Source organism: Lutjanus erythropterus, chromosome 6, assembly GCF_056507025.1.
Source record: "Lutjanus erythropterus isolate fLutEry1 chromosome 6, fLutEry1.hap2, whole genome shotgun sequence".
NCBI lineage: Eukaryota > Metazoa > Chordata > Actinopteri > Lutjaniformes > Lutjanidae > Lutjanus > Lutjanus erythropterus.
In genome coordinates, this window is record NC_139322.1 from 12,219,957 (window position 1) to 12,245,421 (window position 25,465).

At 39.7% G+C, this 25,465-nt stretch overlaps 1 protein-coding gene across 1 annotated transcript; it reads left to right on the plus strand.

Annotated features, from left to right (window-relative positions):
* The first annotated feature begins 279 nt into the window (after positions 1-279).
* Positions 280-24,422, plus strand: bltp3a (bridge-like lipid transfer protein family member 3A). Its single transcript, XM_084720631.1, has 21 exons — positions 280-512; positions 3,902-4,064; positions 7,571-7,609; positions 7,822-7,913; positions 9,048-9,237; positions 9,573-9,713; positions 9,844-10,014; positions 11,051-11,237; positions 11,432-11,518; positions 13,122-13,292; positions 13,455-13,600; positions 14,984-15,125; positions 16,013-16,206; positions 16,874-18,069; positions 18,881-19,065; positions 19,152-19,291; positions 19,482-19,632; positions 20,886-21,142; positions 21,521-21,629; positions 21,818-21,909; positions 23,547-24,422. The coding sequence occupies exons 1-21, from the start codon at positions 469-471 to the stop codon at positions 23,661-23,663; spliced, it is 4,014 nt and encodes a 1,337-aa protein (XP_084576757.1). The 5' UTR covers positions 280-468; the 3' UTR covers positions 23,664-24,422.
* The last annotated feature ends 1,043 nt before the right edge of the window (positions 24,423-25,465 follow it).

A 25,465-nucleotide genomic window follows, 5' to 3' on the forward strand; every position in this document is an offset into this window, starting at 1 on the left:
TAATGTTGCCATTGTGAGAATTGTGTTAACGTTTCTCTTTTATTACCAGTCCAGACATTACACCCACGTGTGACCTGAATTCAACGGATATAAAAAAATTTTAGCCGTATTTTCATGAGTGTTATAACGGATCCTCCAGCAGTGCTTAAATCTTTATCTGTGATTGGTGGGATTCTCCGCACTGCCGCCCACCTGTCGTGCCCTGAACGTCCAGCAGATGGCGTCGGTGTGTCGTTACAGAAGCTGCTGTGTTTTTAGTGGAGTAGCGTGTATGTTTTGTGTGTCTGTGTGTGTGAAAGCGGGTCAGCGGCTGTCCGTCCGGTGTTTAGCGAGGGAGCAGCTAGGCTGTGCTGTGCCAGCAGCGGCTAAAAAGATGCACACAGCCCGGGTAGTGTACAATATAGAGATACCCACAAGCTAGTATTTGTTTAAAACCGCTGGAAAGGTACGAGACAAACGCTAGCAGAAATGGCCGGGATTATTAAAAAACAAATTCTGAAACATTTGTCAAGGTAAGTGTCATCTTTGGCTTTGTGTTAGCCGGTTAGCCCCGCTGGGTGATGGTTTTAACGTTACTGCCTTTAACACAGAAACGCTAATGCGCTAGTGTCTATCATGTACATGTAGCTAACTACATTGATTTCTACAGTGGTTATCATCTGTTAGCTTAGCGCTACGTGTTGGAAAAACCACATGAGAATAACGTTAGGAGGCTTGACAGGGACCGTGAACGCAGCAGACCAGTTCAACCTGAATAACGTTAACCACATTAGTTTTTAAATTGTACTCGTGTGTTCTTAATATTGTTTTATAGTGCAGATTCCTTTAATACTTCCTTTGAAAGCTGCTGTATTAGATTCAATGGGCCCAGTACGTTTAATTGTTGAAAGAGCTCTACCCATATCCTACTGCTTACATTGTTTTTATCACAGTTTGTGGGGGAAAAAAAATTCAAGCCATTTTATCTATCTATCTATCTATCTATCTATCTATCTATCTATCTATCTATCTATCTATCAGGGGTGTACATCATAAGTTTCATCAAGATACGATATTATATAGATTATTTGGACCACGATGCAATATTTTCTCATATCAGTCTGCCACGATACAGTTTCAATTAATGTCATCACAAAAAGCAACTGAAATTTGATTCAGCAATTTTCTGACTGAACTCCTCCAGATGTTTGTGACAGACATGTCATGCAAATTTTAAAATAAAGGCGAATCTTAAACTTTACAACATAGATGGATATTTTCACTTTTTGGATTATTGAACATTGAATCTAGATCAATGTATCATCTGTTTCTCAAGAATCATTCATCCCTGATTTTATGCTCACTACACCTCAAAACAATATCCTCAAGCAGAAATAAAGAAAAAATGTTTTCTAGATAGGGAGAGTTATGGAAGAAGTATTTTAGCTTTTGATGAATTGATATCCTGTAAACAAGTAAGTCAAATTTTGGAAAGATTGAGCTTGTTTAGTTGTGTGTATCAAGTAATTTGGCGTATTGCACAAGAATGAATGAATGAATGTTGTATGATGATGTGACATTTGTTAGGGTCTTTACCAAACCTGTTTTTTTTGTTCACATCTGGAAAACAAGACTTGTAGGCCAGGACATCATCATTATGCAGCTTTGTTGTCAGAAGTTTGTCCTTTATCAAAAAATCTGTCTGTCTAGATAGGGAGAGTTATGGAGGAAATTTATCAACGCACTAAAAGGTCTGTCATTTTTAAGCCCAACTTTAGGGAAGATTGAGCTTGTTCAAGTGTGTTTATCAGGTTATTTGGCCTACTGCACATGAATGAATGAATGAATGAATATGCCAACTTTTCTTCCATCTGGCATCCTGCTATACATAGACTAATATTGTATTCCAGTCACCTTCAGCATCCTCTCCAGAGCTGGCTGTAGCCTTTTCTCTATACCTGGTCTTACATCCTCTACATTTGACGTCTTGGCTCAGGAGACATAGAGGTGACTATATTGTCCCCACTTTTTAGGATTTATTGTGCCAGAACTAGAACTGAGCAGCTAATCAAAATGTTATCGATTATGGCTAAGTGCAATACCCAAATTGCAGGAGCTTCAACTTTTTGATATATGAAGCATTGTGGTGCTACAGAGATGCCCCGCCTACAAAACATGTTCTCCAGATGAAAGGGGACATGCTTATTTGGTACAGACTACAGTAAAAATAGCATAGTTGTCATTTTTATATTTGTTTTCTGTGAGAAAGACATGCAAACATGATGATTAATATATTTTCAACTCTGTTGACTGTTTTGTTTGTTGGGTTGGGGTGTTTTGCATATTGTTCAGCCTTGTATTTTCTGTTCCTGTCAGTTTGGCACTGCTGACAGTTGTTGTGAAATAAATTTGGGTTGAAGTTGATTATGTGTTTAAAAGGTGTCTTTTCCCCAGCTGGATGGGGCCAAATAGGGCTTAAGTTGATCATGAGACTTAACAAAAAAGTGTGTGCTAAATCAGAGGCTTTCTATTTGTTTGGCTTTGTATTCTTTTCCACCCTGTTGTCTCTGAATCACCGAATGATTAAAACAATTATTTGCACCAGATAAGACACAGTGGACACATTCTTGGTACTGTAGACATGCAAACATGTTAATGATGCTGAACATAGTTTTGCATAGATTACATAGAAAATGGTTTAATTGATGATTGAATCATTATGTAAGTTTATAGCCAGTGTATGTTTTGCTGTAAACCTGCAAACTCAAGCTAAAAACCGAAATGCGTTTGACTTCTTTAACCACAGAAGGATTGTCGGATATAATTTAACCACTTCAAGGGTGATTCTTTTATGTTAATCTTTTCAAAAATTGTTTAATTGCAAAGCCTAACAGTTTTGCTTTAAACAAAGTTTGTACAATGACTTCTTTGTTGCCTTTGATAAGCTCTGGAATTTCTGTTCTCTTTAAAACCATGTTAATCTTATTACTAATTAGCTTATATCACTAGTTTTATAAATAATAGTACCACTATGCATTCATATTTTCTGTAATATAGGTTTTAATTATAAATACTACCAAACTGTTTCTTTATATTGTATCAGTCCAAAAGAAAGCTGTAAACTGCACAATGTTGTACAGCTGTTTTGTATTTTCAGACAGCTCTACACTTCAAGCTTGACTCATGAAAGGCCCTTGATGGGTGTGTGGGAGTTCATATGAAATGTTCGTTTTAGGAACACAACGGCTCATGTTTTGTTCACAATAACTAAAGTTACTGTGTTGCTCAATGTCCAAGAGAAGCTTAAGCTCTGACTGGCTTATCTGGCTTATCAGGTACAGCGCAGTGCTGTTAGGCCTAATAATGTTAAATGTTTTGACAAATTGGACCACATTCACATGGCATCTCATTAGTTTAATTAATGTCGTTATAACCGAACTGTGAGCCACACTCTGTAGCTTGACATTTACTCCCTTTTCGACAGCATCTCTTGGTTGACGTCTGAAATGTCACGGGAATTTGTCACAACCGTATTCAGTCATGTGGTGTTTTGAAATTAAAATACTTAACAAATTGATTTGCTCCAATTGCTGTTACATTCAGCCTGTGTGAGGTTGTAGCCTGTTCTTGGCACCCTCTGCTCAGAGAGGTTACCCTAGATGAGAGGTACAGCTGTGTGTGAACCTTGTAAGGAGGCTGCTACCGTTTCCCAGGATGACTCATTCAGTCGCACTATTTCTTCAGATACAGCTTAGCCAAGCTGCATAATTGAATTTTGTCTATTTCTGTCTCCCAGATCATCAGTGACGTATACTGATGATGTCAGGTGTTTCCCTGATAAAATTTAGATGAACCACCTCCTGCTGCAAGTGTTCACTTGAAACATTTTTGTTTGAACTTCTTCCCTGTTCCCTTTGCTCAGATTCACCAAGAATCTCTCCCCGGACAAGATCAATCTGAGCACGCTTAAGGGGGAGGGACAGCTGTCCAACCTGGAGCTCGATGAAGAGGTTCTGCAGAACATGTTGGACTTGCCCACCTGGCTGGCTGTCACTCGGGTCTACTGCAACAAAGCCGCCATCAGGGTACGTTATTGACTAGTCAAACCTGATTGTGTAGCTGGTCTGACAGGTGAGGCCGTCTCCCTTTTTTAAGAGGAATGATAAAACACAAAGCTGGTGCAGAAAAAACACATAATAAACAAAGGTTTTCTGTTTATTAATGTCAGAGAGCTTGCTGTTGAGTGCATAGAGTCGTAGCGGAAATGAGTTGTGTCAGTACTACAGAGATAAGCACTGCTGGAGGCACGTTATGATCCTTCAGACCACAGCACTGGTTGTTGATAATAGAAAGACAAGCCATGATTCAGAGGGGCACTGAAGGCCAGAGTGATGCTGAGATATACTGGCTGCTGGTGTGCATTGAGCTGTCAGGATGACTGCTTTGTGTTCCTAAATAATCCCAATAATACTACATGTTTAAGACATTTTGCTTGAATTTCAGAAATAATATTCTCATTGTTGTAACAGAAGTGTATTCTACATATTATGTATAATTATTTTAACCTCGTGAACCTCAATATCGCTAGTGTCATTAAATAATATTTTTCAACGTAGGGCAGTATTACACATAATACCCCATCTCTGTGCTTACTACTGATTAAAATATCCAAATCCAAGACAATATATTTTTTACATTTTTGATGTTTTGTGTGACGTTTAACAGACAATTGCTTGTTATTGACTGTGACCTGTTTTTATCGCAGCATTCTCCTTTAAACTATACCCTCTTAATGAGGCTTGTGGTTTTGCCACCAGTCAACAGAGTGACTGCTGACCCTGAGTAAAAAAGTTCTCTTTTTCAGCTGCTTGCTGGCATTCACTTGTGGTTTTGTAACATAGTTTTTTTTTTGCTATTTACAGAAGTGCCCACAGGCTAACCAAAATAAGCTCCAATTTAAAGACCAAAATATCTTGAACTGTTTTATTAGTCTGTACTTACTCCCTGTTTTGTTAGGCTCCCGGATTGTTGGATGTTTATCAGTTGATTTCTGTTTTATTAAATTATGTTTTTAGATTTTTTTTTTTAGCTCACTGGAGAACTCACGCCAATAAACCTTTGAATGTTGATTGTGATATAGCTGTTGATTTGTTTTTAGCGGCATGGCTTTATGGATGGTAATGTCAGTGGGTCCACCACTTGGGTCCAGACTGAAAAAGCTTGGCAACTATTTGATGGATTGTCATGAACTTTTGTACGGGCATTCTTGGCCCCCAGAGGATGAATCGTAATGACTTTGGTGGTCTGCTGACGGGTCAGTTCAACATCTGACTTTGTTCAATACGATGATCTATAATTCAACATTTGAAATTCTAACATTCCCAGTAGTCTTAGCTGCACTTTATGTTAAATCCTAATAATCAGCAAATGCTAGCATGCTAAAATAATAAACTAAGATGGGGAATATGATAAGCATTGTGCCTGCTAAACACCGACATGCTAACCTTGTCATTGTAAGCATGTTAGCATGTAGCTCAAAGCACTTCTGTGCCCAAATGCAGCTTAGCAAAGCTGTTAGTATTAGTGGTGTAAGAAAATATCGCAGTATTAGGTTTTATGGAACTGTATTGATTCTCAAAAACACTGTATCAAGATGTTTAATTTATAGTTTACATGTAAAGATTTGTGGCAGTTTTGTAATCTAAATTCAGCCATTTGTCTTTTCCACTCTAATTTAACAGCATACGCTGACATTGCTTTGCTCAGATTGGACAAAAAATAGTGCTATAATGTTGGATGTGACAGGGACTATGATAAATACAAATGCAGATCCCATTGTTATGACTGAATAAAATAAGTAACCTTTTTTATACATATGGCGGTGTGTTTTTTATGCTATGACAGTTTTCCTAAAACTAGATTTTAAAAAACTGTTGCTTATAGTATTGTAATAAATTGAATCGTCACCCCTGTGTTTGCGATACACATCATACTGCCTGACTCTTGTCATTACACAGCCCTAGACTCTTAGTCTTGTTGTTAATCTTGACCTACATTTTAAACTCTGTTGGTGTCAGCAATCTCAGGAATTGCTTTAAGCTGTTTGTCTTCAAGATAGAAGTTTTAGTTAGGGAAGCGGAATGTAGGACGATTTGTTTGGGCCCCCAGGGTTCACTGCTAGTTGTAAATCTATACATTACTGTCATCTACAGACACGCACAGGCACAACATCAGTTTTCATTGCTATGCAATACACAACTCCTCCTATCCTGCAACTAGCAGTAATCACAGGGAGCCGGCTGTTTACATCGGTGCTTTAAGACATTCACAGCTCAAAGGCTCAAAACTGTCTGAAGCTAGATGAAAACAAAACAGAAATTCCTGTCAAAGGTTGAAAATGAAAATGCAAGAATTACTCACCATTAGGTCCCAAATATCCCCAAATGTTGTCGAACAGTACAAGGTGTTTTCAATATTTTAAAGGCTGTATGCTCTTCTGAGATAAATGTGTGAATCATCATAATCCAAGCATTCCTGTCTACTGAAAACTCAGAAACCATCCCATGCTTTCCAGTCATCCGCATTAGGGCTGAAACTAATGACTGAAATAAACATTTTTTTCTTAAAGGCTCAAAAGGATTAATCATTTATGAAAATAATTGGTGATTAATTAAGTAGTTGACAAATAATCAATGAATCAACTAATCTTTGCAGCTCTAATCCACAGATCACATCTATAGACTGTTGGTAAAAAGTCATTTTCTTGCTTTCAGCATATTCAGAACCACAAGACTTTTAAGTGGTACCAAGAAACCACAGTTATCACATTGACTAGACAGAGAGGCCTTTTGCCCTTTAATTGAAACCAAGGCTGGTCTCCTCTTGTCATTTTCTGAATTTTCATGTGAAAACATGTAACTTTTAGTCTTTTTATAATCATTGTTTTTTATTGATTAATATGTTTAATAAACAATACACACAAACAAGTAGACAATAATGAACAAGTAGCCCCACACCCACTCCTGCTGGCAATGCAATCATCTTACAATTTGGCTTTAGCTAATCAAGATGGAGAAGAAAATAAATTATGAGAGGAAAAATAATCAATTAAATTAATCACTTAAAAAAAAAATACATGATGACATTATTTGCACAACAATAATGGGATATGGTCTATGGATTCAAAAGCTCTTTCACTTTGTCAGTAAAAGAAGCCCTGGCACTGATGGTTGATTGTTTGACATTATGCATTTCAGTAACACTTTCAGTTTCAACAGTAAGGGAAATTTTTGTGCACTCTCGTTTCTTTTTCCTCCTTTGTCTAATCAGGAATTCAGGCTTTATTTTTCATTTCCTCTGGTTTTATTCCATCCAGCACATGGTAATAATGACTTGATACTTGAAGTTATTATTTGATTATTTATTTATTTTTTTTAGCAGAAATGTCAATGACTATCACAGTGTGAAAGTTATTGTTGTAATACTTGCATCATGCTGTAGAACTGTGCCCTTGTGCCCAGTGAATAATAAACGAATGCTGTGGCAAGTGTTTGTGACTGACTCTGAGGACCTCGCTGCCTTGTCTTTGTAGATACAATGGACGAAGTTGAAAACAAGCCCCATTTGCCTGGTAAGAATTTCTTTCCTTCTCCACAGTTCTGGCACATTTCTGCAACACACAACTTTGGTATGGCTGGATAGCAACACCCTGGATAGTCATGTTACTGTTTTGTTATATTACTCCATAGGTTGTGCTCTGTTATCATTGGTAAATGTTAGGTTACTTCTGTATTTATCCTTTCTCAATTGTATGCAGAGTGTGACTGTTCCTCTTTTGCACAGTTCTTGGATAAGGTAGAAGTAGAAATGAGGACATGTGAGGAACCCCGCCCACCTAATGGTCCCTCTCCTATAGCTATTACAGCAGGCCAGAGGTAAGCCTGCATACATCTTGTGTTGAAGGGTAACCACAGCGTTTTTCAACTTGGATGATATTTTCCCATGTTTTGCATCCAAGTGACTGATGGGGACAACAGTGTTTGAAATTGGTCCAGAATTGAGCAAGAAGAGCCAGTAAAAAGCAAGACTGAGCTGTAATGCAATCCCTCTGGGCAACGGCACTGTCAAAACAAGTCCACTAAAACTCTTTGTTTTGGTCACTAACAGGCTCAGACTGTTCTGGTTAAGTGCCTGAAAAACATTATGGAAAAATCTCTATAGGGATAGACTTTTATTTTTAAGAGTAAGTTTTGTTGTTTAGTTTTTTGTTGTTGTTTTATGTCACTGGTTTTCTGCTTCTTCAATCAACTGTATAAACCTCTAAAAGTGGCACAGTACCACAAACAGACAGAAACACAAAAAAACACACCAAGTAACACAAACAAACTAACCGATCAAAGCAGCGGTAGACCTGAGATGTAAAATTTCTGGTTTTGTCAGTGGATTTGGTCACTTTAAACAGATTGATATATTTTAAAAGTTTTTTTTTCTCTCTGGTCAAAAAAAAGGACCTTACCCATTGTGGAAAAAAGGTCTCTCTCTGTAGCGATCCTTTTCCTAATGTTATCAGTCACTTAAAATAACAATCTGATCCCTTTTAGTGGACTTCACCTGACAGTACAGTCACCCGGGGGGATTACAATTGTACAATCTAAATTCCAAAAAAGTGGTGAAGGCAGTGATTTGCAAATCATTTTAAACTTGTATTCAATTGAATACAGAATAAAGACAAGATATTTAATGTTCAAACTGATAAACCTTTTTGTTTTTTGAACTATACACTCAATTTTTTTAATTCATGTTTCACACAGCATCCCAGCTTTTTCAGAGTTGGTATTGTGGCTCAGTTTTGCTTTTTATAGCTGCAAAGCTCTTGTTCAGTACTGGACCAGTTTCAAAACATGTTGTCCCCATTAGTCACGTAGACACAAAACATAGGAAAATAGAGTCCAGGTTGAAAAATAGCAAACTTACCCTTAAAGCCAACACCTCTAATGTTGAATTCTGCATCCCATGTCGTGTGTATGGTGAACATCGCCCTCGCTCATGTTGACATTGTGTATTTTCAGCGAGTACGGCTTTGCAGAGAAAGTGGTGGAGGGCATGTCTGTTAGGATCAACTCCATCACCATCAAGGTGCAGGCTCGTGCCTTCCACGCCTCCTTCGAGCTCTGGCAGCTTCAAGGCAACAGCCTCAACCCCAAGTGGCAGCGCAGTGACCTCCGCTACACCCGCGTCACAGACCCAAAGAGAGGAGAGGTACAGTGCACTTCACTTTTATCCTCCTCCGCACCCAGCTTTGACACCACTCTGTCAGAACTGAATGCAGTTTTACCATGGAAACAATGTATGCCCATTAGGCCTGCAGCAAAACCTTCAATCATGTAAATTCTTTTGTTTTTTATTAGCTGCAGAGACTATATTGAGATGACCAACCTTTCAGAATGAGGTCTTGTAATCTACTTAAAAGGACATGTGTCTGTTGCCCTTTCTTTCTCTAGCCTTGCGACACTGATACAAATCATTCAAGCGGTGGAACATTGGGTCTTTTCTGTCTCATATTTGACTACAGCTGAACGGTTTGTCTCAATCAGGTGCTGACATTCAAAGAAATCAACTGGCAGAGTCTACGAATCGAGGCCGATGCCATCGAGAGTGACGACCAGGACCTCGGCAGCACCCCGTTACGTCTCATCACCAACCAGGGTCGCATTCGCATCGCTCTAAAACGCAGAGTAGGACCGTGTTTCTGCCACTCATTTACTCTTCTGTCACGGAATTCATTAGAAACCACAAAAGTGAGCTAATCTAAATTGCAAATGATTTGTCACAAGTCCAGTTTAATTCTTCATTGTTCTGTTCCAGATAAAGGACTGTAATGTGCTGGCATCCAAGCTGCTTTTCATTCTGGATGACCTGTTGTGGGTTCTGACGGACTCTCAGCTCAAAGCCATCATCCATTACGCCAAATCTCTGAGCGAGGCCATGGAGAAGTCTGCCCAGCAGAGGAAGAGCAGGACCGCTGAATCCTTACAGGTCTTGCCTCCTTCCTGCTCATCAGTGTTTTGCAGGGCTTTAACTACAGACTTCATGTGTTTATAGACAAGTTAGGCCATAGACCTTCTCACAGCAGACATTTTTACATGAAATAGTGGGTAAACACCAGTGTTAGAACTGATGCTAATTAAAGTTCAGTTCCATTCAGGTCAAACACAGCCATCGTTCTGTTATTGTGCTTGTTGGCTCACTGGAAATGCTCTGCCTTAATTTGTTTCATTGATAACAGCAGCCAGATTGACTATTTCATGCAAATTTGGCTGCATTGAAAAAGGTCTCTTGTCAACCTTAAAGCATATGAACCTAATACATGTGAAGTGATGTCTCTTAAGAATGATTGTTTCTGTATCGCTTTAAATTGATTTGAAATTCGGTAATGAAAATACAATTGGCCTTTTCCACAGACGACATTTTGACTTGTCACTGTAGGACAAGGACAAGTGATATTAATGATGGCTCCCACTAGGCTTTATTTATCGGTTTCTATCTTAAACCCTCTTGAGTCCAGACTCATTGTTGTGAATTCTCGCTGACTTTTTCTGCATTAATTTGTATCTGACCCCACATGCAATGGTCTACTTTTTTCTCTCAGCTTTCAATGTTATGATTTCTCATTTTTATCAGTTTTACAAAGTACAAAGCTGTCGGTAACTGAAAATACAAGAAAAACAAGAATGCAGTGCCTTTGAAAATCTACAAATATTTAGTGATAATCATTCGAAATATTATAGACCAGATCAAGGTCATGAAGAAGAAATATTTTACTATTTATATACAGAAATATAGCAGAAAAATGTAAGAAATGAAACTTTCATACAGTCTATTTACATGGAGAGTATTTTTTTTTATATCTCAATCCATTTTTCTACAAACATAAATTAGATACTATGTGAAAGCCCCACATTAGGGCTTTCGACTGGTTTTCACAGCTTGTCTCTATGTGGTAACATAAAGTTATGTTACTATAAATAAAACGTTCAGTTATTTCTTTGTTTTTACCTTCTCTGTGTTTTAGACTGCTCCTCCATCTCCTGGCCTCCACAGCCTTTGGACAGAGCCCCCACCCACACCTGCTCCTACCGGCACCCCCAGCAACATGAGTCAATACTTTGATCTCTATGATGTCAAGGAGTCTTCTTACCACACCTTCATATCCCGCTTGGACTTACATGTATGCAACGACAGTTCTTCAATGGACGAAGGTCAGTTGGAAAAAACAAAAATGGTCGATATGTTATCTTTATTGTTCTGTATTTCAAGTTTATTTGTGCAGTTTTTCGGCATAAACAAAGATTGTGTGCTCAGAGGAATCCCTAGAATGCATGAAATTGCTGAGCATTTGAAGAGTAATTAAAGTCAGGCTGGTTTTTAACAGCTATCATGTGATCTTGCACAGATGAGCCTCCCCCACCGGGCTTACAAGGTGCCATGCAGCTGACATTCAGGAAGCTGGGTTTTGACTATTATCCTGTCCACAGACCTGGTGAGTGTGACGACTGGTCCTTTCTCTGACTGTAATTTAACTGCGGTTTACCCAGAGGCTCTGTGCTGCTTCACTGTAAGCACAGTATTCATTCAGGACTAGCTGTTAGGAGGATTACTATTCAAGCAGACTAATGGCCTGCGAGAGAGTGCCCAGTGCCATTATTCTGTGAGGAATTCCTCAAGTGTAGAATGTAGAACAGCAGAGTTGCCTCTGGGGCTGATTATTGTCAATTAAGCAGAGTCTCATGGTCTTTGAAGGGTATATTAACAGAAGACAGACGTAAATATCGACAGTACAACTTTATTTACAGTATGTTTATATAACCACACATACTGTGTGCATGTATGCATGAATAACAGCTTTGAAAACTGGTTTGTTGACAAATGCAAGGAATTTGCCTCCAGTTCTCAGTAGCCCTCAGTAAACTTAAACACAGTGTGGATGACAGATGTACAGATACAGACATACAGTTAAACAAAGAAATTAAGCTAAACACATTTGGGCAAACTTAAAAATACAACTGTTTGCAGTGGATGAAGGAAGCACCGTATGCTCTAATGGCTGACCTTACGGGTCTTTAATGAGGCAGGTGGAAGAACGTAAAACAAAATCCAGGCAGACTTGCTTGAGTAATGCAGACAACTATGGAAAAAACATCTTCAGGTGAAATAATATGATACGTGTATTAGACATGCACCAATGCAATTTTCTTGGCTGATTCTTTTAAAGTGTGACTTGCCGACTTCTAAGAATTATAATTACCAGCACGCACAAACCTTTATTAACTTTTCTGTAATGAAAAGTCTAATTTTCAGTTCATAATAAAACACTGACAGTTAAATAACTTTTACGTTTACTCAGAATGTGCTCCAGGTTACTGCCAGGCCTTGTCCTCGTTTCCTCTCTCCCTCTCCACCTTTTCCTTTTCCAACCTTTCTTCTCCCCTCTTCTCTCTTACTGTCTTCTCTCACATTTTCTTGCCACTCACTACTAGTGCCTTCTCCTCTATTCCTCCCTCTCTTCTTTCCCTAAATACTTTCTTTATCCTGTGCGTGGACTCAAAAGTTACTGTCTGTGTTGCTATGCATATAGCAATTGTGCATATAGCAATATAACAGTTGTGTGATTCATGCATGTAAATTTTACCATCTCAGAATCAGATATATTTGACCCTGATGAGGTGGTCACTGCTCATGGCAGATCAAGCAGAAAACCGGCCATTTCCAGTCACTGGTTGATTTATCATATCATCTTTAATATATATTCTTTAAGCGTATTGGCAATCAAAGAGACCAACGGGACTCCAGGGTTCAAGTCCAACCTGGCCCCTAGACAGTCCCACTCTGAGACTGTGTGAAGTCACACTGGTGGCTGTGGAGAGTCACTAAATACCTTGGCATGATGAATATTGTAATTAAATAAATATTTGACTTGCATACAGATAAGAGCTGAACAACAAGCCGCCTATATACAGGTTATATCATGCTATGTAATGTATTAACAGTGTCCAAGGATGTGTGTCAGGTTTTCTTGAGAGGAAATTCGTTTTAAGCCCAGAATGACTGCTGATCACTGCCTGTTTGTTGCTGCTCTGGTACAGCTGACGGATGTCGGCACTGGGAACGTCACAGTGGAGCCATGGAGGCACAGGCGCAGTGGGCTGGGAAGCTGCTGCAGGAGTACCAGAGGAGAGCAGAGGCTTCTGGGTTCCCAGGGCCACATACTGAAGTGCCCCAGCCAACCAAGGACACTCCTGCAAAGACAGTTCAAGGTTTGAATTTAAAGTTGTCTTATTATTGAAAATGTGTTTCTTCTGTGAGACTGAAGAAAAATCCTAAGTATTTCTGAACGTTTCTGAACAATTTGGAAGACTTGCTCTTCTTTAAACAAGTAATTTCAGTGACAACGTTTCTCTCCCATATTCATCTTTCAGATGGACAGTCTAGTCCAAAGTCGAGCCCCCCTGACACAGAGGCGGCATCTAGGAAGAACTCTGTGAAAGCTCCTCCAGGGTCAGCACTGAAGCGGCTGCGGTCTAGCTGTGTGGTGGTCAGGATGGATGACGTGGACATTCACCAGGCAAGCTCTACTTATCAACTGATTCGATTTACCTGGTTTAACAGAAGCCCCGCTTCAGTAAATGTACCGAGGGACTTGTATCTCAGTGGAAGCAGTCAGTTGTACTAGACTAGTAGACTAGAAGGCGCTTTGCATTTAGATGATTTTAGCAGTGGCAAAACATCACAGATTTTGGATTTATTTACAATGACTGCAGTTAGTCACAGATGGTATTAATACTGAGGAAACAGAGGAGTAAAATTTTGAATGGAACCTACTGCCTTATGACAGTTGATCTACAGTGGATCATAGAACAGGAACACATCAACAACTTCCTTACCATGGCCTCTTAAAGAAGTGACATGTAATGATTTATTTTTCACTCTGGATTGCGTTTATGACATAACTGTTCACAGTTGTTACCATGGGAATGACAAGTACAGGCCTTGGAAAGCGCATATGTTAAGCATGGAGAGGATGATTAGTTGATAAAAAGATATGACAAAGAAGTGACAACGTGTAATTAAGCATACTTTCAGCCTCCTTTCAGCATGTTTAATTACGGATCACAGGCATTATCAAGATGCTTTCCTTGGACACACTTGGACATTGTGATTATTTTAAAGAGAAAAATGCGTGGCTCCTTTTCAAAACCATGATTCCACGGTTCGCTAGCTAGTTAGTATGTGTTGCGGTGTACTCATCACTTGCAGTCAGCTTAAACTAGAAAAAGGCATGTTTGATTAGCAGCCCTGCAGGCATCTGCCTGACAGGCCTCACCAAGGGAACAAAAGTCTCTTTCAGACCAGCTATCTGATGTATTTGATCAGATTGCTGATTTGTTTTATTGATGTGTAAATGTTATTGCCTTGCTGGAGATCTGTAACAATACATTTATTCTTGTACAATAATTGAAGTCTGAAGCAAAAATAATCAGTAAAATACCTTGGTAATAAAAGAATAATCCCATGTCACTTTACTGTGGCTGCTCCAGTGCCTTTCATCTGAGACTGAGAAACCCCCTGCCACTTCAAATTACAATCTCAGGCTGCTTCTCCTTTTTCACTTTGGACATTTCACACTTTCCATCATGAAAAGACAGTTCCAAGGTTATTTTAATTCTAAGACACTCGTAGTTCCCTTTTTCATACAACAAGAGACACACAGGGGAAATTCTGTTCATGCCCGGGTCTCCACCTTTAATTTATGACAGGAAATCACCGCTGTTCAGACTCAGGTGGTTTATTTCTGTTATGTGTCACACACTTGTACATTTGTTTAATTACTGAGAGCCATTTCTGTGTTTGTTACTGTGTCTTGAATGAAGCGGATAAATCAAAAATTAAATCCCATATTTTTGTGATATTTCCACTACTGTTCTAATGTCTACACCTCAACATTCAGGTTTCTACAAGAGGCCGTCAGAACAAGAAGACCCAGTCTTTATTATCCTGCAACCGTAAAGCTCTGCGTCTGCCAGACAACATACCAGCAGTTCATCTGCAGTTTACTGAGTACTACTTTCCTGACAACCCCAGTTTATCAGGTATCGTGCAACTGTACTGTGATATGTTTTTGTTATCATTATTATTATTATTTTTACATTTTAGTTTAAGATTCATATCAGCAGCTCAGGTGGGCTTGTTCAGATGGGTGACAAATTGTATAATAAATAATTATTAAACCAACTTATACATCTAACACCATTTAAAACAAAGTTATAAAGTGCTTTACTTGGGAAGAGTAAAATTAAAACAGTTCAGCAAGACAATGAATTAAAATGAGCTACATAAAATAAAAGTAGACTTAAAGTAACATTAAGGTAAACAAAAGAGCGGGATGACCTTTGTTAAAGGCTTTTTTTTTAAAAAGAGACATTATTTCAAAGGTGCCACTGATTCTGCAAGTTAATATCTTTCAATCCCAGTGCTTCCATACAAGGCATAACGGATCATTGCCTTTATCCACCACCATTGAAACAAAAAATGATGGGATATCTTTGGGAAGAATGTTGTTCATTCCTCCAGGAAAGTTTCAGTGTCCTTGAGAATCTGTTTTGGAGCCAACACACTTTTTGTTTGTTTCTCCTTTAATTTGTCACCCATCTGTTTGTCTTCTTTACTCACACATTGTGCTGTAAAATTTCTTTGGAAGTATTAATCTTTGCAGCACAACACCCCTCTTTTATATTAAGTAATACAGACCTGTGTAATTCTGCCATGTTACATTATATGACAGACACATAATTTAAGAACTGATTTTGTATGTGTGTGGTCCAATTTCACATCATTATCAGCATTTACTGAAAATGTGTACTTAATTTCTTAATTGCTTGTGTAATTATTCAGTTTGGTTTTGCACATAATACTAAAATTACAAACGATCACTTGTGAATATCCTGTATCACTGTCTCTCCTTTTTTCCTTTGTCCAGTGCCCACCTCAAACCTGTATGCTCAGCTGAATAGCCTCCAGCTCTGTGTAGACCCAGCCAGCGTGCTGTGGATCAATCTGTTCTCCAGGGGTCTGCTGCACACCCTGGACCAGGTCAAAGCTTTCTACCATCTGCAAGACAGCAGCAAGGCTGACGAGCATGTAGACATCCGCATGGATGCGGCTCAGCTCAAGGTGAATACATCAGTGTTTTTACATATTAATGGTTCCATTTTTAGATTAAAAGAACAGTTTATTCCAAAACCAAAAAATACATATTTTCCCTCTTACCTGGAGTGCTATTTGTCCATCAGTATTGTTTTGGTGTGAGTTGCAGAGTTTTGGAGATATCAGCTTTAGAGCGGTCTGCCTTCTCTCAGATATAAATGAATGATAGATGGCACTGTGCTTGTGGTGCTCAACATGCCAAAAAATACATTTGAAAAACTCAAAAGCAATCTCTCCTTCCAGAAAACATGACCTGGTTACTCACAGTTTCATGTTCTACAGGGTTCCTACACAGCATGGACAAGTATGAAACTTATTTTTAGTCATTTCCAGGTCTGGATATGGAAAAGGAAAGGAAAGAGAGTAATGCCTAGTGCCATTTGATTTCATTATATGAGAGAGAAGACCAACAATCTCTACAGCTGATATCTCCAAAACTCATCAACTCACAACAAAAACATCTAGATGGATAAATGGCACTACAGGTAAAATGTTAAAAATATGTATTTCTGATTTTGGGGTTTCTGTCCCTTTTAAAAAGTTTGTGCTGCTCATTTTTGTCTTATCAGAGCCCATTTGATTTTATGCTAATGTCTATAAATTGCTGGTTTCTGTTTGTTTTTTTCTGCTATAGCTGATAATCCCCTTGGATTCTTCCATACTGGACCATCCGGAGCGTCCACAGTCACTCTCTGTTACTGTACCACAGATGGCTCTCAGCAACACCCGCCACTGCCCTCATGGCTCCAGAGCTGACCTCAGTGGCACCTACGACAAGTTTGCCAGCTGCTCTTTCTTTCAGCCCGCACCTCCCTGCCCCTACCCCAGAGACCAGAGTGCCTTCCACCCTTTCCCCGCCACCTTCCTCCAGCACTCTCAAGAGACGGAGCCCCAACCTCTGGACAGAAAGCAGCTACGATCCCAGGATATTTGGTCTCTCAGTATGTCCCGTGTGACCTTAGGTTTTGATGGAGCTCGCCGATTCCCCAAAGGCAGAACTCAACCTTTTATTGAGCCGTTTGCGATGTCTGTGTGGATGTGTCAGCCGTCTGCCTTTAAAAATGGTTCACCGTCTTCCCCCACCAGTTCCAACGGAGCCCACCATCCTTCTTCAGAGCAGGAAGATGCATCACTTGCCTCTGTCCACTTCTTGGCCCACACCATCACTCCAGTGAAGATGTGGCTCAATCACTACCAGTATGTCGCCTTGTTGAGGATGAGGGACGCCATGGCTCGGCTCGGGGCAGAATTAGGCAGAGATGTGCGAGATGTGAAGCAGGCTCATGGCCAGAAGACAAAACCCACTACAGTGTGTCTCTCTCTCCTGGTGGATGCTGCAGAATTGGGTCTCCTGTTGCCTCCAGTCGCCTCAGAGCCGGAAGAGGAGGTCCCACACACCCCGGAGACAGACAGCCCCAGCATGACAGACTCTGACATCTCCCCCACTCATCACTCCGCAGAGGTGATTGTGGAGGATGGAGGGTTAGAAAACGGCATCGCTGGGTTTGATCAGGACGAGCAGGACGGCGTTGTGGAGGAGGCTTGTGAGGCTGTGGAGGAGGGGTTGGACGGTTTGACAGCACAGGAGGACACCCCCGTTCTCTCACCGCCTCTCTCACCTGTACACTCCCCCGCCCTCTCCCGCGAACCATCCACCTTCAGCCTGGAGGGAGAGCTGTCGAGCGCCATTAACGTCACCAAGGATGTGACCAAAGATGCCATCAGTGCCTCACTGGACCTGACCAAAGGGGCGTTTTCTATCACAAAAGACGCCTTCAGCATACTGAGTCGGGGCTCAGGGATGAGCAAATTGTTCAGTCCACAGGCCAAGTAAGTAGAGATGGGACTGATTCAATCTAGTATCAGCACAGGGGCCCTATAATGATGTGAGGCAGGGGTCGTGAACTCAAATTAGCTTGGAGCCATGACTATATTTTAATTATACTTAACAAAATATCACAAGGGGAATGCATTCTAACATGGTGTTAATGTACAGCTGGACTAAAGACTCCCCACTCATGGTGTAACAATAAACCAGAACAAAATTGACAATTGCTAATCACCATCATGTTGTGAACAAACACATTACAAACACTGACAAAACATAACATTTGCATTTTGGAACTGCAATGCATCATGGAAAATAATGCAAATAATCGCCATCTGTCAGGCGTACTGCTGCACATGTGAATGTCAGAAGCCACAGTCCTACAGTGCCCTAGAATGGTAGAAGGATGCCATTAAAGTTACAGGCTACATTATACAAACTAAACAAGCTTTCTAGATGATGAAAACTGACTGGATGTGCTTCAACATGAACTGACACGAAACTTTCTGCAACTTTCCCCGGAAATTTCAGTTTCAGCTTCATATAATTTTACTACTAATAATAATAAAAATAATACGATCAGGAAAATATAAGTGCTGGTATTGGTATAGTATCAACAGATATCTGAATTCAGATATCGGAATCGGCTCGGTGTGACAGTGGATCGTTGAATCTCTAGAAAGTGCCTCTGCTCTCCTGCTTGACTGTTGGCCACATAAAAGGGCTTGCGTGTTTGGAACCCATACTGTGCTCCACATGCTTTCACTGGCTGTCCCTTAACGCCTCTGTGTCTGTGTGTTTGTGTGTTTAAAGGGAACAGGTCCAGCGTTCAGAAGAGTCCTCCCCCTCGCTGGCTGCCAGCCTGCGCCACCAGTCCATGAAGCAGTCGCCTTCCCAGCATTCCTTTGATAGTGCTATCTTGGATGGGAGCCTGCCTGATGAAAACCTCTCTGTGGATAGTGATTTCAGCGACAACTTTGTTGTTATTATGGACTCAGGTGCTTAAAATACTCCAGTGTTTCCATAGCAATTATCTGAATTATACAGGTGACAGGTCTTCTATAAGATTGTGTCTTGTCTCCAGAGTCAGGCATGGAGTCCATGCGTCCCAACAACACTCCTGCAGGCAGTCGAGGCAGCCCAGCTCCAGGGACGGAGGGAGGTTCATCAGCTGACCTCAGCAGCTCTCTGTCCCAAAGTACTGAGGACGTGTCTCAGGATATGGTGGGTTACTATGCCCATATAACAGATTTCATGGATAGACTGAATTTGTCAGTGGAGTTATTTTCCTTAATAAAGTAATACCACAGAAAATAATTAAAATCTTGTCTTCAACATTTCTAACAAGTAATTCAAGCTGTCATTTCAGATCTAAATTGTGCTTTAAATGTGACTTTATGTGCTGTTGTCGCAGTCCTCAGTCTTGTTGCTAGTCCTGAGTGGATCAGCCTGTACCATGGAAGTAAAGGGAGAAGACCAAGTTGTGGCTGTAGAGGTCCAGAATCTGAGTCCTGTGCAGATGGGAACTGTCAGGGTATCAGACTTGCTGGCTGGACTCATACAAGGTAACCTGGGTTATTGTTGCCATGTTGTTAATCCTAACAACAAATGCTGGAAGACCTCTGCTCATCAATGCTCCAACATTAATTACGTCTCCAGGTTCACTTTTCATGAGCAAAACTCTTCAGTCAAATCAATCCTGGTCAAAACAATGACATGAGCATTTTTTGCATCATCTCTCATGTTCTATAAATGCCTCTAGATCAGAATATAGTTCTATATGTAAGCACATTGTCTTAACTCAAAAAAGAACCCCACCATGCTCTGGTATGGAACCTGGTTTCATAAAACTACTTAGGCTAAGATTGCCCTTAAATTTTCATCTAAGGATGAAAAAATCAGTCGCATAAAATCACCATAAGGATGTTCTTAGGATGTTGTAAGGTAAATGTGTTTGCCTTTAGATACTTAATTGTGAAATAATTAGTGGATCATAAGACAATGGCTGAATTTATGGTGTATGAAGAGGAGGAAGTACCAGGACACACATTTTATGACAGGGAAAACTCACCAGACACTAAGAACGATGTACAACTTGTGACAGAGTATAGATTTGATGTTAGCACCAGCAACTTTGTATCTAGCTAGCTAAACGTTGACATAAATAATTAGTGCTAGCTGTTTCGTTTTATTGAAACTCACCAGATTTTGTTGACTCCTGTCTACTATCATCTTTCTTGCTGTCAGTAATATTTCAATATTTCTTCATTACTTACAACTACAGTTTGCTTCACAGCAGATTTCTCACATTGGTTTTGTCAGTAAGCTTACTTCTTGCCACATCTTGTGTTTGTGTGTGTGTTTGTTTTGGCTGGGTTAAATTTAATTTGGATTCTGTACTTGTGCTTTCGATACTCTGCGAGAACAACATTCTCATCTTCCATCCAGTTTGGCTTTCTTTTTCTGTTTGTGTTCTCTGTGATGTCCATTTTGGAGAAGCTAGCTAACACAGACAGTGATACTGTCAAGTAACATTAAATGATGATGGCATTAGTGAAGCGTAACCATGGTAACTGAAGTGCACATGTGCTGTATATAACAGTAGCTACCATGAAAGCCTTAGTCTAAACACCTAGGCAAGATAACCTAAGAGGCTTTATGTAACGCTCCTACATGAACCCCTCCACTGAAGGAAACATTTGCTCAAGGGACAAACTTAGGTTTGAAACTTAAGGTAGTTTGTGCAAACGGGCACTGAAACTTGTACCCACATGGTTTACAAATGTACCTTCATCTTTCAACCTTGTTGTTTCTGCAGCTCCAGGTGGACCAGTCCAGAAGCAGGGAAACAGGAGCTCTCCAGCAGTGTGCATGAGAGCAGAAATGGGTCCGTCTGCTGCCCGACACTCTGCTCTGGCTGAGTCTTTGGGCTTCCTGGATATGAGAGTTCAAGACTGCAAGGCAGAGCTGTTAGCCTCCACAGTGGCTAACATCGGCCCATTTCTCGAAGATGAATTCAGTGTTGACGGTCAGCCGATGAAGTTACACATGAGCAATGTAACCATCACCATGAAGGTGGGTTTCTCATACAGTCTGGATCTGGGGTCAGTGAATTTGGATTTGCTACCTATAAGAAATAGGTAGAAAAAGCATTTAACATTACTGTATATATAATTAGACAAGACATTATTGTATGATTTTAGTCTCAGTACTTTATACATATTTATTTCTCACAAAAAAATCTGACTTTTGAGGACAAACCGCTCTGTAAATCCACTGAATTGAAATTCTTTTGTATATTTTCAGTATATATACCAGGGCTCCTTGTAATGTAGTGGTAATACTGAGTGTGTTATTATGGTGAAATTAAATAATTCAAACTGAACCTTTGAACTGACTAAAAGGTCATAAGTGTACATGGTTAACAGTCAACATTTCTTATGTTTCTTTCAGGATGATAGTCCTAAAATCTACCCCACAGCCCCTCAACCTGTACCAGCCTCGTTCATTGTAGATCAGCTGGTCCTTGAGCGCAGTGAAGATGGCATTATGAGGCTCAAAGGTGAATTTTTAACTTGACTTTGGTGCACTATGTCAAATGTAATACCCATCAGTGTTGTGGAAACACCAAAATAACAGCAGGATCATGAACCGTAAAACCACAAACAGTCAGCTGACGACCTCTGCTGTAAAATGTTCACAGAAACGTGAACAGAAAGTGATCTTGACTTGTTTCCTTTTTGCCCGCAGCTGACGGTACAGACCTTAAAGCCTCAGCAGGTGTTCCTGTCGCTGGCCCAGACAACCCAAACAGTTCCTGCTCTGGTCGACAGCAGAGTGAGGTAAGGGAGATCAAGCAGCATCAAGTTCTGTATGCGCTTCAGCTTAGTGTGTCTGCAGTCAGGGGCGTAGCCAGAATTTTAGAAATACATGTGGTTTTATTAGATTGGAAATGTTGCTATTTTTCGCCCACGCGGTTAGATAAATGGCCAAGTTATACTATTCAAACATTTCCAAACATTTTTAATGAAAAATAACTCGTTTGTTTTTACATTTGATGATAAAAACTGAAGGTAAGGAAGTAGGCCTCTTAAAACAATGTTGATGTTAAAATACAGGTTGCTTTACACTTTACACTTTTATTTATTTACCAAATTAGGCATCTATGACTATTTTGTTTCAACACACCAAATAACATAGTTATATGAAGCCATATACCACAGAGAATATGATACACTAGACTTCAGGCTCCAGTTTTAATATAAGAGTTAATGTGGTCACTGATCATTGTCCTGATCAGTTGTGTAGATCTCCACCACCAAATTCCTCCCAACATCTAAAGATACACACAAGTCTTGTCTGCACATGACTAATATCACCTGGAGACCTCTAGTAATTTGTAATGATTGCGGAGGCTCATTCTTAAAAAGTCTGAAATCCAATAATTTGGTTTTTAGGACTTTAGATGTCTTTAAAATTATTTTGGCAGGCCTTAAAATTTGATTGCATTATTAAGTTAACATTAATTTTATAAAATTACATTAATTTCAGCTTTGCTTTTAAAAGTGTTTATGGAAAAATTTATTGATTATGATGTAACAACTACAAAACACAACCAACATCAAACCAATCACCACTCATGCAAACTGTGCATGTATGTTTTTTGCCAGTATGGATGTGAAATAGGTCTTCATAATCTTAAAAAATATTAGACTAAACTTGTTAAAACCTGCAGAAACCCTGCCTTAATAAATAAAGTAAAAAATACAATAAAATTGTGCAAATAACCACAAACACACCAAGCACAGAGGTCCTCTGTTAACTTCAGGCCAATGCAAATGAGCATCTGGGGTATATAACGTCAGCAAATTTGAGTAAACTACAGAATTCACTTATCTTGTGTGGATGCATGAACAAAACACAGACATGGGAGGAATTTCTAAATCACATTATGTTGGCCCTGTGCAAACAGGGCTATAATAAAAGGTTGCAAAACATCTCTCAAAATACAGACTACATCACCTCCACTGTAGCTTTGTGTGTCTCAGTCACAGCTTAGGGAGTCAACAAACAAAACAACCACTTTAAGTGTTGAAATGTGCATAAATGAATATTCACACTGTATCAACCATGAGGCTGTGTATAGTTCTGTTTGATACTTTCACAACGGCTTTTTTTGTCTTTAGTTTTTTATCAGTCAGGTCAAGATACTCAAACGTCTGAGCTGAGTTTACAGGTTCTACTCATGTTTAAATCTACAGTAGTCTGCTCTCTTGGTCTTAAATACAGCTGTGATACTGGTGTCTTCTTTCTGGTCAGCTCTAAGATGGACAGCACAGGGATGTGTTCAAGTACACATGGCTGTGTAATGGTGTAATTACACCTGTTGCTCTCTGTCAGAATCTGATCCACCCACTCGGCGTGCAGTAGCACCTTTGCCAAAACGGAGCTAACCAATCCAATAATCCTGCTGTTACAGAGACAAACCCTGGAGTTGCAGCTCTCTGATGCCCAGTCCGCTCTCAGCCAGGCCCTCAGTGACAGAGAACGCCTCCTTCTGGAAGTCAGGAAGTATGACCCCTCGTTTACTCTCTGAGCCTTTCTGTCTTTCAACTCTGAACCTGCTGTCTCACTGCTCCTGCTGAGGAACGGCGACAGGATGTATCAGACTGAATGTCAGGAACCAGCAAGACTCATTCAAAGCATGTCCGGGTATTGGACATGTTTGAAGAGAAGATTAATCCAAGCTTTGGATCATTTCCCACATACTATATCACACTGTTCATAATATTACAAAAGAGCCCCTGTAACAATTACTCAAAGGGGAACCTAGTGAAGTAACTTATAGGTACATTAATGGTACTACTTTTTATCTGGCAGTCTAGATACTCCTCACTGCTGTACTAAACACAAATTATTCTGGTTATTTCTCATCCAAATCAGTGTGGACAGTAAACTCATTGTGTGGTTTCAGTGTTTGTCACACAGCATGCAAGGGTAAAATATCATCAGCTTTAATTCTCTCTGGTTAATTATTTGTATTAAGGAAATGTTAAGTCGAACACATGCCAAAACCTCCTCTTCACAGGCACTCACACTGCCAGACAGACAGACAGACAGCTGCTAGTCCATCAGGCGTGAAACACAACGTACTGTCGAGCATGCTTTGTGAGCAGTGCTAATTTCCACGTAGCATAGTCATGAAGCTGAATAGACTTAGTAATGTAAATTACTTCCATTAGGTGTGTGTTCCTTTTTCATTTTGAAGTATTATAAAAATGTTATCAGCTGTTACTTGTTGAAACTGTGTTGTGAAAGGTAAGGAAAACATTGCACTTTTTGTTTTTTTGTTTTTTTGTTGTTCTTTTTTAAAAAAGAAAGCAGAGCTACACTGCTTTCATGGAAAGATGGATGCATCTCAGTTTCCACTGTGGTTGCTTTATCACCAGGGTGGAATGGTTACACACTCTTATCAAGTTCTCACCGTTCTCAGAAAGCGGGTTGAATCATTCCCCAGTGTTATTTTGTTTCTTTGTGTTGTGAAATGTTGATCACACTTCTTTTGTACTGTGAAACAATGTGCTCAGTGGTTGAATGTCCACTCGAAGACGACACGCCTTTCGATCTCTCCCTAGGCTGTGGAGAGCAGGTTGCACAGTCACTTCAGTATTGTAACTGGGTTAGTCTTTTCACTCTAACTCTCTGGTTTAAAGATTATACTAGCCGCCAGAGTTATAGTACTTGATCTCCTTTAAACTAGATTTGTAGCTTGCCAGGAAACAACTCAGACTGCTAGTGTTATTAATACCTCTGTGCACATTAGAGCTGCAACTTACTATTATTTTCAATTCATCTGCTGATTATTTTCATGATTATTTGATTGATTGTTTAGTCCACTGGTTTTCAAACTAAGGTCAGGGGACAAACAGGGGTCCCAGAGTGGGTTGTAGGGGCAAAAGTAATAAACATAAGGAATAGGATAGTTTAACTTTTATCGGTGTTTTTGTAAGTTGAAACAACAAGGGAAAAAATGGGTTTGGCCATTTTGATTGATTTTAATTTATGGTGATCATAGTTTAATCATTGATCGATTATGAGGACTTTGTCATGGTCAATCCTAAATCCATTCAGAGACAAAATCCTCTCAGATTGGGGGTCTGTTTGGGAAACCCTGGTTTAATCCGTAAAACGCAAAGAAATTGTGAAAAACGTCATCACAGTTTTTGAGAGCCAACCCTAACCCCTAACCCATTTTTGCTAAAAAAAAAAAGAAGAAACAATTAATCAATCATCAAAATAGTTGGCTATTAATTTTCTTTGGATTGACTAATCAACTAATCGTTGCAGCTCTAATGCACATTTCTCATGTATACAGTAGTATAGTGGTCAGACATGAAC

Coding starts and splice junctions, on each gene's coding strand:
- bltp3a (XM_084720631.1), top strand. CDS start 469: ATGGCCGGGATTATTAAAAAACAAATTCTGAAACATTTGTCAAG. Junction 9,238..9,572: donor CAGACCCAAAGAGAGGAGAG/GTACAGTGCACT, acceptor TGTCTCAATCAG/GTGCTGACATTCAAAGAAAT. Junction 10,015..11,050: donor GGACCGCTGAATCCTTACAG/GTCTTGCCTCCT, acceptor TCTGTGTTTTAG/ACTGCTCCTCCATCTCCTGG.